The sequence below is a fragment of the Talpa occidentalis genome, unplaced genomic scaffold, assembly GCF_014898055.3.
Source record: "Talpa occidentalis isolate TD23 unplaced genomic scaffold, MPIMG_talOcc4v2.1 talOcc4.13, whole genome shotgun sequence".
NCBI lineage: Eukaryota > Metazoa > Chordata > Mammalia > Eulipotyphla > Talpidae > Talpa > Talpa occidentalis.
In genome coordinates, this window is record NW_023601322.1 from 70,185,113 (window position 1) to 70,197,339 (window position 12,227).

Genomic DNA, 12,227 nt, shown 5'->3' on the forward strand with positions numbered 1-12,227 from the left:
GGAGAGGGCTGCCGTGGTGTGGAGTCCTGTGGTAGATTACAGTAGGGGCTTTGACATTGGGCTGTGCCTGGTTCAAATCCTGCCTCTTCCATGACTCACTGAGGGGTATGCAGAGAGTGATACTACAACCCCAGTACCCTGTTGGTAAAATGGGAGTTCTCTTGTCTACATTAGACAACAGACAGGACTGTGACTTGTAAGTATGCATATCAGCGAACGCTAATAGGTTTGTTAGTGTGCAGACTGAGAGACACCCCAGGACCCCCAAACTTGCACGTTCTAAAGGGGTTCTGCCATCCACCACACAACTTTCTTTAAAGTGAAGAACTTTGGGCCTCCCTGGTGGCGCAGCAGTTGAGCGCTGGGTTGCGAAGTTGCCCGCAGCCTCTGCAGCACCAGTTCGATCCCCGGCTGCTCCCTGGCCACCAGAGGAGGGTCCCACAAGGTGCGCAGACCTCTCCTGCCGCCCGCTGCTCCCCTCAGTAGTGTACTTCGGTCCTTCTGCCTGTTCTGTTCCCTGCTCTGGCTCTGGTGAATTCTCTCACCCTCCTGCCCTCCCGCGCTTCTGACTGTACCCAGTGCTTGTATAAATAATAAATAAATAAATCTTTAAAAAAAAAAAAATTTAAAAAAAGTAATGTGAAAGAACTTTAATAGAATTAGTGTGCATAGAGAAAGAAGGAAGGATAATAGTTTTCCATTAAAACACCCAACGCCTCTTATGCCCTCACGGGTAAATGCCCAGCCAAACAGGGTTGACCCAAAGCCAGGCTGTTGAGGCCTGCAAGCTTGCTACAAGTCTAAGGCACCGTGTGGCAAGGAACCATAGGAAAGGGGCAGGAAGGGCCAGGCAACTCTGGGACAAAAGGAGCAAGATGAAAGTATTATACAAATCAAGGTCACGGCTGCCATTGTCAGCCGCCCCACGTGTTTCTCACCCGTGTCTACTTCCATGTCTCCCAATTTCCTGGTGCAGGTCCCCAGCAAGCAGGCACAGCCTCCTTCACATGTCTCTCTGCCTCTCTGCTCCACTCTCCTTCCGTGTGTGTCACCAGGTCTCTTCTAACCTTCCCTTCACTCAGCTCCGCCCTTCATTGGGTGGGTGGAATATGGCGCCGCCTCTGGTTATGGTGGTTCCTCTCTGTAGCCTTTCTTCTCTATAACAGGATTGTTGCCCTCTGGACTTTTTTTCTCTGTGGCCCAGACTTCAGCTACCTCTGCACTGCCTCTGGGTGGTTGCTTGGCGATCAGTCATTTCTGATGATACTTTGAATTTATTTGTGAGGTACTCACTTGCTTAAAATCTGTCCTCCCAAGCTGGATAACCCATATAAGTGACTCTGCATGGTGGGTAGTGGGAGGGAGGATGAAGGTATGTGTGGGGCAGGGATGGAGATGAGGGATGTGGGAGATGGAGTGAGACTGCTTGGTTGAAAACATGTGATGACAGGTGAAATTGACATGTTTGTAAAAGTTACAGGCCCCACCAGAGCTGTTTTCAAATGGTGCCAAGAAATGTATCTTTTCCACTGTTTCTCATCTTGGGCCAGGATTTGTTCCAACCCCACCCAACAAGGGCAGACTAGACGTGGAGTGGAGGGGTCATGCTTCTTCCCATGTCACCCCTTGCATCCATGGATTAAGGCATTCAGCAAAAATCCGGGAACTTCTTTGCTTCTGAGAAGGGAAGGTAATAAATACCTTGAACCATGAGCATTATTAATTTACTCAATATTTATTCTGTACCTACTGCGTGACAGATACTTTCAAAAGCACCCTTTAGAGCAGCAAATGAGACATACCCAGACCCAGGCCTTGCCTCTATGTCCCTGAAGGTCTGGTGGGACATGGACACTATCCAGGTTGTAATGAGTGCTGTCAGATTGTGTGTGTATGTGTATGTGGGGGGATCAAAGGACCCTTTTCTGAGGCTTTGTAATGAAGCTCTGACTTGAGTGTGTGCTGGCCAGGAGAAGGGCAGGGAGGAAGAAGAGCATCTTGGCTTTTGGAGGCTTACCACAAAAGAGGGAGAGGGAGGGACAGGTGGAGAGGGGCTCAGCAGAGTGAACCCGTAGTCATGGTAAGCTGCCTGGTCTTCATCAACACCATGGGCAGCTCAGTAAGGACAGACTCATGATCATGTGCTGACAGAGGCCAACCATATGCCTGTGTGGAGCTGGAAGGAGGAGACTGAGTAAAGGGCTTGGTGGAGAGCAGGTGAGAGTTGGTGGCGAGGAACCAGAAAATGCCCACATAAACTGACAGGTTGGTGAGTCACTGAAAGTGGGGTCTGGGAAGGCAGTCAGAATGATGCTAGTGTTTGGGGTGGTGAGGTCCTTTTTCCTGAAGTGGGGACATGGGAAGGGGAGCAAGTTTGGCTGGGAGACACGGCTCAAACATTTGGATTTGGATATACTTAGTTCAAAGTGCTGGTGAGACAGCCAAGTGGAGACGCCACACCACCGATAAATACATGGGTTTGCAGCTAAAAATAAATACGCATCGATGACATGTTAAGTATCATAGGTGCCTCTTTTATTGGCTAAAGGCCTGTGGGTGATGGTCACTCTGGCCAGTATGACATCATGAAAGGGGGGCCACACCTCGAACTTGCCACCACCAGATTCATCTTTCTTTTCTTCCTGTGACCTTCAGCAATTTATCTCACCTTTCTGTGTTCCCCTGTCTTCAGCATAAAGTGGTGATAGTTATGTCTGCTTCAGACTACCCAGTAGCACATTTGAGGATCCATTAAACCGAAAATAAAACATGTGGGGCTCTTTGGAAATAAGAACTATGTTAAAACAAGAAGTTATTGTAGTGCGTAAGCCAATGAAAAGCAGAAATACAGCCTCTAGGCTCAGCATTGATTTTGGTCCCGGGTGCTTCTCACAGCCCAATAAATCTGACATTTCTCCCCTCAAGTGCTGGCTGTGCTGATGGCAGGTCTTCAGCCTCCTTGCCCTGCTCCAAGGTTATGTCCTTCTCTGCTCAGGCCAGACCCAGCAGCCCCACACCTGCCCATGTTGCTCTGGCTGCACTTCCCACCCTGCGGGTGGTTACAGGGAAGGTTCCAGTTGTGAAGTTGGAGCGTGGCCAAGAGCAGATACCCGCTAATAAAGTGGGGACAGGTCCTGGCAGTGAAACAGAGCTTGGATCCATAGAAGAAAGGGTTTAAGGACAACCAAAAGAAATGTCCCTAGACAGAGTTTGCAAGCATTAGGGTGCTTTAAGTGTTATGGAATTTGCTTCTTCCTTCCTTCAACTGCTGGATAAGTATTTGCTGAGCACCTACTGAATGTCAGACTCTGAGACAAGTCTGAGGATACAGAAGTGAGAGTTATGTTTGTCCTCTTAGGATTAGTATCTGAATTTGGGAAGAGATAATAAAGGAACAAATATGCTTAGGGAACAGCAAGGTACAAGGCTAGACAATAGTGATGTGACTGGGATGGGGAAGACCTAATTTTGACTGGGTAATCAGGGAAGGCTTCAGAGAGGTGGTGACATTTGAGGTGACAGCTGACATCTAGAATGGAGTAGACCTGTGAAGAGCAGGGAGAGTACCATGCAGAGGGCCCGAGGTAAGAACATGCTTGCTCTGGGCACAGAATCATGACAAAGACTGTGGCTAGAATCCAGAGAAACAAGCAGAGGGCAAGAGACCAGATGGTGCAGGGCTTTATCAGTCATGGAACTGAGTATGGATTCTGTTTTAGTGTTGTGGTGCGCCATTGAAAGACTTTATGCAAGAGTTATTTCTCTCTTAAAAAGACTACTCTTTTGATGGGCACATAGGTTGCTTTTTATTACGAGTCTTTGTTTTAAAGTCTGTTTTGCCTGGTATGAGTACAACTGTAATAGCTTTTCAGTTTTTTGCTTTCATTTGCATGGAGTATTTTTTCCATCCCTTTACATGCACAATGGAATAGTACTCAGGTATAAAGGAAGATGAAACTTTGCCATTCTCAATGACATGGGTGGAGTGTGGGGGGATTATGCTAAGTGACTAAATCAGACGGTGAAAGACAAATACTGTAGAATATATGGAAGGTAAAGAAACAAAGCAAATAGACCAAACAAAATACAAACTTTTAGATTCTGACAACAGAATCTTGGTAATGTCAGTTTTCAGCATTTTCTAGGTTTCAGGTGTACTACACCAACAGCCTGTGTCTTTCCACCAGAAGGATTACCAGAGGGAAAGGGTAGTTTCTGGGGGTGGGGACAGGGGTTAGGGAGTTCAGTTGTCTGGTGGGAATGAACACTAGACTTCTGGTGGTGATCATAATGTAGTGTATACAGAGTTTGAAATGTAATAAGGTTGTGTACCTGAAAGTTGAAAAAAAAAAAAAGAAATAAACCTCATGAAACAAAGACAAACTCTTAGACTTCGAGAACAGAATGATGCTCGCTAGAAAGAAAGGGGGTGGGCAAATCAAGCAACAGATTCACTGTACAGTGGTGGCAGGAAATGGTGGTGTGGTATACCCAAAACCTAGAAAATGCTATCATCCAAGATTATTTCAAAGAAAACGAAAAATCGAGAGCGCTGACTCCCAAGTGAATAATGGGTGGGAGGGCAAAGTAAAGAATCAAGGAAACTCGCCACGGAGCCACTGCAGTGCCAGGGTGGGAGGTAACAGGGGCCAGGGACATCGAGGGACTGAAGAGGATGTGTAGGTTCCTGGCTTTGGTGGGAGCCTGCATAAGGATACCTTTGCCGTGAGACATGACTCAGCACAGGATCATGGAGGAAAGCTAGGCTTCCCTTTCCCAGCTGGAAGCCACCAGACACTTCTGGTCTGGAATCTCAGCGCAGGACTAGATGGGAACATCCAGCAAAAGGGATCAGGTGGAAAGAGAGAGGACATAGACCAGAGTCCCAAGAAGCTGTGGTGTGGATGTGGGGGTGACGGGTGGGGACAGCAAAGCCAGGAAGGGGTGGTGGCACGAGAGCCTAAAGAAACTTCTCAGAGGGTAAGGAGGGAAGGATGGAGGGGTGCCCACTCAGTCTGGTGACTTGGAGGAGGTTGCTGATGGTGACAAGTCATTTCTATTAGTCAGTGAGGATGAAAAGTTCAGATTAGAGTGGGTGGAAGAATGAATTGGAGCTGAGGAGGCAGAAATGACATCTGAGGACAACTCTGGAGAAGTGTGGCCATCAAACTGGGCAGGGAAGGGGGGAACTAGCTGCTTACTTAGGTTTCTATGAAAGTAAGAACTGTTCTATCATTTCTTTTTTATTATTAACTATTAATTTTTATTGAAGAATCTCCATCATTTCTTTTTTTTTTTTAAGATTTATTTATTTAATTATATAAGCACTGAAGCACTGGGTACAGTCAGAAGCGCGGGAGGGTGAGAGAATTCACCAGAGCCAGAGCAGGGAGCAGAGCAGGCAGAAGGACCGAAGTACACTGCTGAGGGGAGCAGCGGGTGGCAGGAGAGGTCTTCGTGCCATGTGGGACCCTCGCCGGCGGCCGGGGATCAAACCGGAGCTGCAGAGGCTGCGGGCAGCTTCGCTCAACTGCTGCGCCACTGGGGAGGCCCAAATGTCCATCATTTCTAAACCTCTCTTTCTCTCTTGCTTTGATACACACACAATATGACACTGAAATACCTGAAATACCCCCATGATAAAATAAACTATGGATGACATGCAGTCCCTGATATAATAATCATGGCTGCACTTCTTTTTCTTTCAAAAAAGCTTCTAGGAATGTAAATCAGTCAGAGTAATGCTGGGAAAAGCATCTGCTACTTTTAAGGAAAAATCTTAATCCAACTTTCGCAGATGAAACCACAGTAAGTCCTTGTTTAATGTTGTGGATAGGATCTTGGAAACTGAGACTTTAAGCAAAATGGCGTAACAAAATGATATAACGAAATCCACCCTCTAATAAGCTCTCTTCAATGTTGGCTGGGATGCTTTTTATTCATCAACGTTATAACAACAATGTTCCAAGGCCTGCTGTACACACACCCAGATTATTTGCAGTACAACTTACCATGGACCTCATCACATCCACTGGGGCATATTGGCTGAGAAATGTGGGTCCACATCTTAGTTGGGTGCCATTCATTTGTACATTCACCAGATCTTTTTTTTTCTGTATCATAAAATTTTATTTTATTAAAAAAATTTATTTTTATATTCCCCATACAATTGTACGTCCCCCCTCTTATTTTGATCCCAATCCCTCCTTTCCCTGCGCCCCCCTCCCCATAGTGTCTCTGGTTCATAGTTGTTTGTTGATTTTGATTTTTTCTTTCTTACAGTTATTCTTTTTCCTGGTCCCTTATTTAGGTTTTCTAGATTCCTGCTATGAGTGAGACCATCCTCACCAGATCTTTTGTAGGAATTTGGATATGAGTCCTGGGGGCAGCAGTCAACAAGCCAAACATGGGCTCTGCCTTCATGGGGTTCCCGCCAGATGGGAGCAGAAGTGGAGTAAGGGAGTTCAAGTGCAGTGTGCTTACAGTCAGAACCGTGGTGTTCTCAAGGGAGTGTCACCTGGGTTTTGACCCAGTCCCTCAGCTCAACAAGTGTCTCACTGCAGAAGTCAGGAAGAGCGAGCTTGAGGGTAAATTACTGAGGCCTGTGTTGGTGATAGGTGTGGACAGTGAGTGGCTCAGGCAGAAGTGAATGCCCTTGGTGGAGAGAGCCCATCTCACTGAGGTCTGCCCCTGTCAGGAAGTGAGGCAAGGAGAAGGGAAGGTGGGAAAGGCAGCCAGAGAGGCAGGTAGGGACCAGCTGTGTAGGGAATGGGAATGAACAGAAAAGCAATATGAAGTTTTAAAGTGTGTGTTGAGGGGGGAAGGCTGAGTATGTTCCACTTGTAAAAGAGCACACAGGCCTCTCGGGAACGGAGGCTGACAAGTGCCACAGACACAGGTAGGGGGCCTGCACCAATCCCTCCAGCCTTGCTGGATCAGACATAGCTAAGGGCTTGGAAAGCCCACAGGGGTAGGGTTAAGGCCAGTCTCCTGAACCTCCTGTTTCCATGTCCTGAAGCTGGGTCTAGTTCTTCTCTTTCCTCTTCCTTCCCGCTAGGAACCCAACAGGATGGTGCTGGGGCCATTTTTTTTTTGGGGGGGGCTTCTTTGCACCCCGCACAGTATCATTGTGGGGACACAAGGATGTAAAGATGATAGACGCCGAGGCTAGAAGAGCTGACTTAAGGGACTGGCAGCAGTGGGCACGGCACAGGGCATGAGGATGCAGGGGTGCGGGGACGAGCAGGGACTGGGGTGGGCAGTGCAGAAACTCCCTCACCTGGGGGAGACCCTCCTGAGAACTGATTCAGTAAGGGGGTGGTGAGCCAAGGATCCCTATATTTAAGAAGCTCTCTCTTTCCCCCACCGAGGTGACTGTCCCTTCGGTGGCCGGGGAGCATTTCTGACCAGATACTGACCCGAGACGCCCCGTGCTCTCACGGGCGGTCACCCGCCTGGCCCTGCGCGAGGCGGCGGGGGAGCCCATCCCGGGCTGCGGAGCCCGCGGCCGTGGGCCGGGCGCGGCGCGGCTCGCGGCCACCAGGGGTCGCCAGAGGCCTCGGCTGGGCGCTCGGGCCCCTCCGCCCGCGCCGCCGCGCCCGAGCCAGTCCCCGGCGAGCGAGCGCAGCCAGAGCGCTGCGGGCTCACAAAGCGGCCGGACGCGCGGCGGCGGGCGGCGGGCGCGCAGGAGAGCGAGCCGGCTGGCTGGCCTCGGCAGCCGCACCACAGGAGCTCGCGCCACTCGGACGTGGGGACCCGAGCCGGCCCCCAAGGTATGCGCTCTGTGGAACCCCGAGCCCCAACTTGGCGTAGTTTGCACCTGCCCGCGTCTCCCGGGGGCTGGCGGGGTCAGGGCCTGGGGCTCCCCCGCGCGCGGGGCCGGCGGCGGACGCGGCGCGCCCCGGGGGCCGAGACCCCCGGAGGCGGCCCCCCGCCGGGTTCCGCCGGGGCTGCTCAGACCCCCCCCCGCTCTGGGCCCCTCCCCGGGAGCGCGGCGCGCCTTGGGGGAGGGGGCCTGAGGCGCGCGAGCCCGAGCCGCGGTCTGTGGGACGCCCGAGAACGGACGACAGGGGTTCTCTGTAGTTTGACAGCCGCCCCTAATTTGTGACGCAGCCTCTTGTCTGCCACAGAACCCCCCGTTCGTGAGGGGGCCCGAGGGCGCCGCACCGGCCCAGGTGTGCTAGGGATGCCCCTGCCCCCGCGCGAGCCCCCCGCCGCCCCGGCCGGGCCCGCCTCGGAGGCGCCCGGACGTGGGTGCCCGGCCCGGGGCTCGCCCTCCCGCGGCCCCCGCCTCACGGCCCCCGCCTCGCCCCCTGCCCGGCAGATGCCAGCGCTCGCGGTGCTCGCGGCGGCCGTCGCGGCGTGGTGCTTCCTCCAGGGCGAGAGCCGGCACCTGGACGCGCCCGCGGGAGGCGCCGGCGCCAACCACGGCAATTTCTTGGACAATGACCAGTGGCTGAGCACCGTCTCGCAGTACGACCGGGACAAGTATTGGAACCGCTTTCGAGACGTGAGTGCCGCCTTCCGGCTCCCTGGGGGGAACCTGTGGCGGGGGGTGTCTCTGAAGTCGGGTGGGGAGCTATTGGGGCGACCTTCCCGCACGCCTAGCTGGGCCGTGGTTTCCGAGGATGCTTCTCGCATGCAGGAACTTTAAAGAGAACTTCAAAGGCTCGAGGCTCTTGCCTGTTACCTGTGGTCCAGGTGTGCTTATTTGTAGGCGTGGGGGAGGTGTCGGCACGAACGCGCTACTCAGGAACAGCCGGCAGCTGCGGCGGCGAGAGAGGCTTCCTGAGCTGCTGGGTTCTGCAAACGTTGATGATTGATTTTGGCGTCCCTCTTAGAGAATCCTGTGGGGCAGCCGTAATCTGGATCATCGCTAGGTTGTGCCAGAAGAATCCCTGCAGGAGGGCTTAGGTTGGAGGGGGGAGCCCAGTTCATTCGTTAGGGAGCCAGGTGTTCCAGGAAGTTTGGAAGGTTGTGGGCAACCTGCTGCATAAAACACTGCAGGAGGCATAGTGGTTTTGACCCTCGGTGTATTTAGGGGAAGGGAAAGGGAGCATTCTGCTGACATGATTTTCCTCCTGCCCCAAAGGGGAGCCTGGATGGCAGTGGGGATCCCTGACAGGGGAGCTATCCTGGGGTATCCTGAGGCACACCTGCTGCCTGCCTCTGCTCCCCAGGTGCAGCCCTGGAAGATGCAGGCCAAGGAGCACCCGGTGCAGTCTTTCCAGCAGATGGCATCCCCTCTGTGCTGTGGGAGCGGCTGCCAGCTCATTTAAAGGCTGTCCCAGGTGTCTGAGCTGTGCCCTCCTAGGAGACTAGGAACGAACTTTCATAATACTTAGCATTAGGGATTCCTGTTTCTGAGACCCGTGCCACGGAGCCCCCGTTTTTGTGACAGGGGCTCTGCATGAGGGATGTGTAGCGGTCTCTTTCCTTCAGTGGCTTCCTTGAGCCCCATTCCTGGTATCACCAGCCCGTTCAGGGAGAGGTTCTGAGGAATCCAGTGACTCTACGTGGTTTCTTGCACTTGCTAAGGGGCACCTGGCTTGGCCCCATTCTAGAGGAGCAGGTGTGCCTGTCATCCTGATGGGGGCTTATTTCTCTTCTCTCTTTTTCACCCACCTCCCTATAGTTGACAGTGCACTGCTGCTCTCTTACAGGGGCTTTCTAGCTCTTTCGATGAACTTCCATAGCTCTTTGGGGTCCTCGTTTTACAGCAGCTATGCCTCTTCCCCCCCACCCCCCAAGATATCCCTGCCAAACCTTTCTGCTCTCTCAACCATCTTCCTTCCCCTTTCTGTTCAGCTGTACATACCCAGACTGTGACTCTTCCATTCACGGGCTCATATAGGATAGATATATAATTTTGCCTTAAAAAAAATCCAAACATTTGAGAGAGCTGAGGAACAGGCAGATGCTTACCTCTGCTAGAGGTGGGAGAATTGGGCCAGGTGTAGAGGTGAAGGGCCACCTTTGCAGAAACCTTACTTGGTATGGCTGCTGGTTCAGATTGAAAACACCTGTGCTTTGAGGTCGTTTTGGTGTGAAAGGTTCACTGTGCCTATTTAGGGTTTTCTGGTCTCTCTGTGCCATAAGCATGCCATTGCTATTTTCCATGTGGCTTTATATTTTTAAAAATTGAGTTTTTCATTTCTTGCCTTTCTTGTGGAATGTTGGCATTTTGTTATCCTTGGATCCATGCTTTTCCAAATCTGACTGATCATGAGGCTCATCTGGGGTGATTGTTCAACTGTAGCACCCACACTCCTCTTGTGTAAATTTTGGTTGCACATCTCTGTGTGAGTGCTGGAAATCTGTATTTTAAACAAATGTAGTAGGTAATTCTTAAGTACTATACAATTCTGCGATAAATATTGTAAAACTGTCCAAAGTTTAACAGTAAAAAAGAGAAAAGCTTCTATGTTTAAATGTTCTGCTTTCATGTTTCTGGGGCGATTTTGGTTTTAAACTAATATTAGCAGCATGTATTTTTTCAAAATGACAATTTAATCCAGCATACCATTTATGACATGTAAAAATGTTGAGAAATTACAAACATCTTCGACTATCAACCATCTTTATGCTCTGTGTATGCTTCTGATGCCAACTGTGGCTTAGAATTTAATGCCACAAACCCCTTTTTAAGTGTTGTGGAGCTCAACCTAGATGCTATTTTAGGTCACGCATCTCCAATTGGATAATTTACTGGTTCCCCCTGAGACCAAGGAGAAAACGTCACTTTTTATAGAAACCACTGTCCTACTGGAAAGTGGACAAATCCCCAGCTAGAGGTGCACTTGTTCTGCCAGCCTGATCCAAGCCTTCCTGGGCGTTGACACAGCCTCAGCATCTCTGCTACTGTTTTAGCTATTTTGTTGGAATCACTGATAACTTTGAAAGACTGTCCCGAGATTATTGTTAAGATGCTTGTCAGTATTTGCAAATTTTTATGAAAGAAAGATTTTTACCTTTCCCCTGACTTGTCACTTTTTTGCTCTTAAGGTAGAGCTATTTAGAAGAGAGTTTGAATGTGAGAATCTTAAAAACTAAGGTATTAGAGAGCTGATGATACCCATTGGTTGCTATCTGTAACTTTAGACGGGAAATGCTGGTGGACTGTGTCGGGTGTGCTGTGACATTGCCAGAGATGACCTGACCTGATAGCTTCTATTGATTGCTTTGAAGTAGTTCTGCTGCTCTGCATACACAAATAATTACTATCTCCTTTGCAGAAGTACAACTTTCACACATAGTCCATGGCATGGCTTATTGCCTGGAGTGATAGATCCAGGAAAAACTTAACATTCAGATAATAGGAGATGTTTCCTCTTAACTGTACTGATGGTCTCTTCATTTAGTTATCTTTCTTTAATGAAGACTAGTAACTGGGATGTTTTGGCCAAATGGAGGCCTAGACGATTACACAAATACAATATTAAGAAGTAGACAATGAGGATGTTTAAATCAGGTTGTACAGTAATTTCCCACCTGTCATGCAGTTTAACTCCTGCATGGGTTGAGGCTGAGAGTTGCCACAACCCATTCTCCTGATTTTTAAAATTTTTTGTCCCATGTATGGCTTTTCATAGCATTACTATAAGTAAATCTTTCACTGTTCATTCTTGTATTCATTTGTATATTTATTCTTTACAACAAAGATTTGATTGTCTACCATGGAGGTAGGCCCTGGATTCTAAGAGTAAGATAAATAAATGTGAGCTCTTCTTAGGTAACCTCTTGTCTACTGGAGGAAATCCTTTTCATTTACACTGTCTTAAATTTCCTTCTTATTATGTCTTTTTTTTAAATACAATTTTTCTTTCTTTTTTTTTTTTTTAAAGATTTATTTATATAAGAACTGGGGTACAGGCCAAAGGTGCGGGAGGGTGAGAAAATTCACCCTCTGGAATTCTGTCCAGAGACAGATTGGGGAGCATAACAAGTAGACGGACCAAAAGATGCTGCTAAGGGGAGCAGCAGGTGAGGCAGGAGAGGTCTGCCATGCCATGTGGGTAGCTCCCTGGCCATCTGGGCATCGAATCCACGCTGCAGAGGCTGTGGACAGCTTCACAGCGCTGCACTCAACCTGCTGTGCCACTGCAGAGGCCTCAATTTTTTTCTTATAAAAAATACATACTGCTCGTAATTAAAAAAATGAGAACATTTCAGTAGTAGATAATACCTAGCATTTATCAAGTGCTTAGTGTGCCAGACTTCTTTACTTT

At 49.6% G+C, this 12,227-nt stretch overlaps 1 protein-coding gene across 1 annotated transcript in view; it reads left to right on the top strand.

Moving 5' to 3' along the window:
• Positions 1-8,323: 8,323 nt before the first annotated feature.
• SPOCK1 (SPARC (osteonectin), cwcv and kazal like domains proteoglycan 1) overlaps positions 8,324-12,227 on the top strand; it is a 508,642-nt gene continuing 504,738 nt past the window's right edge. Inside the window, exon 1 of the mRNA XM_037508344.2 lies at positions 8,324-8,509. Coding sequence (XP_037364241.2) covers positions 8,324-8,509 — 186 coding nt within the window. The remainder of the gene's footprint in view (positions 8,510-12,227) is intronic.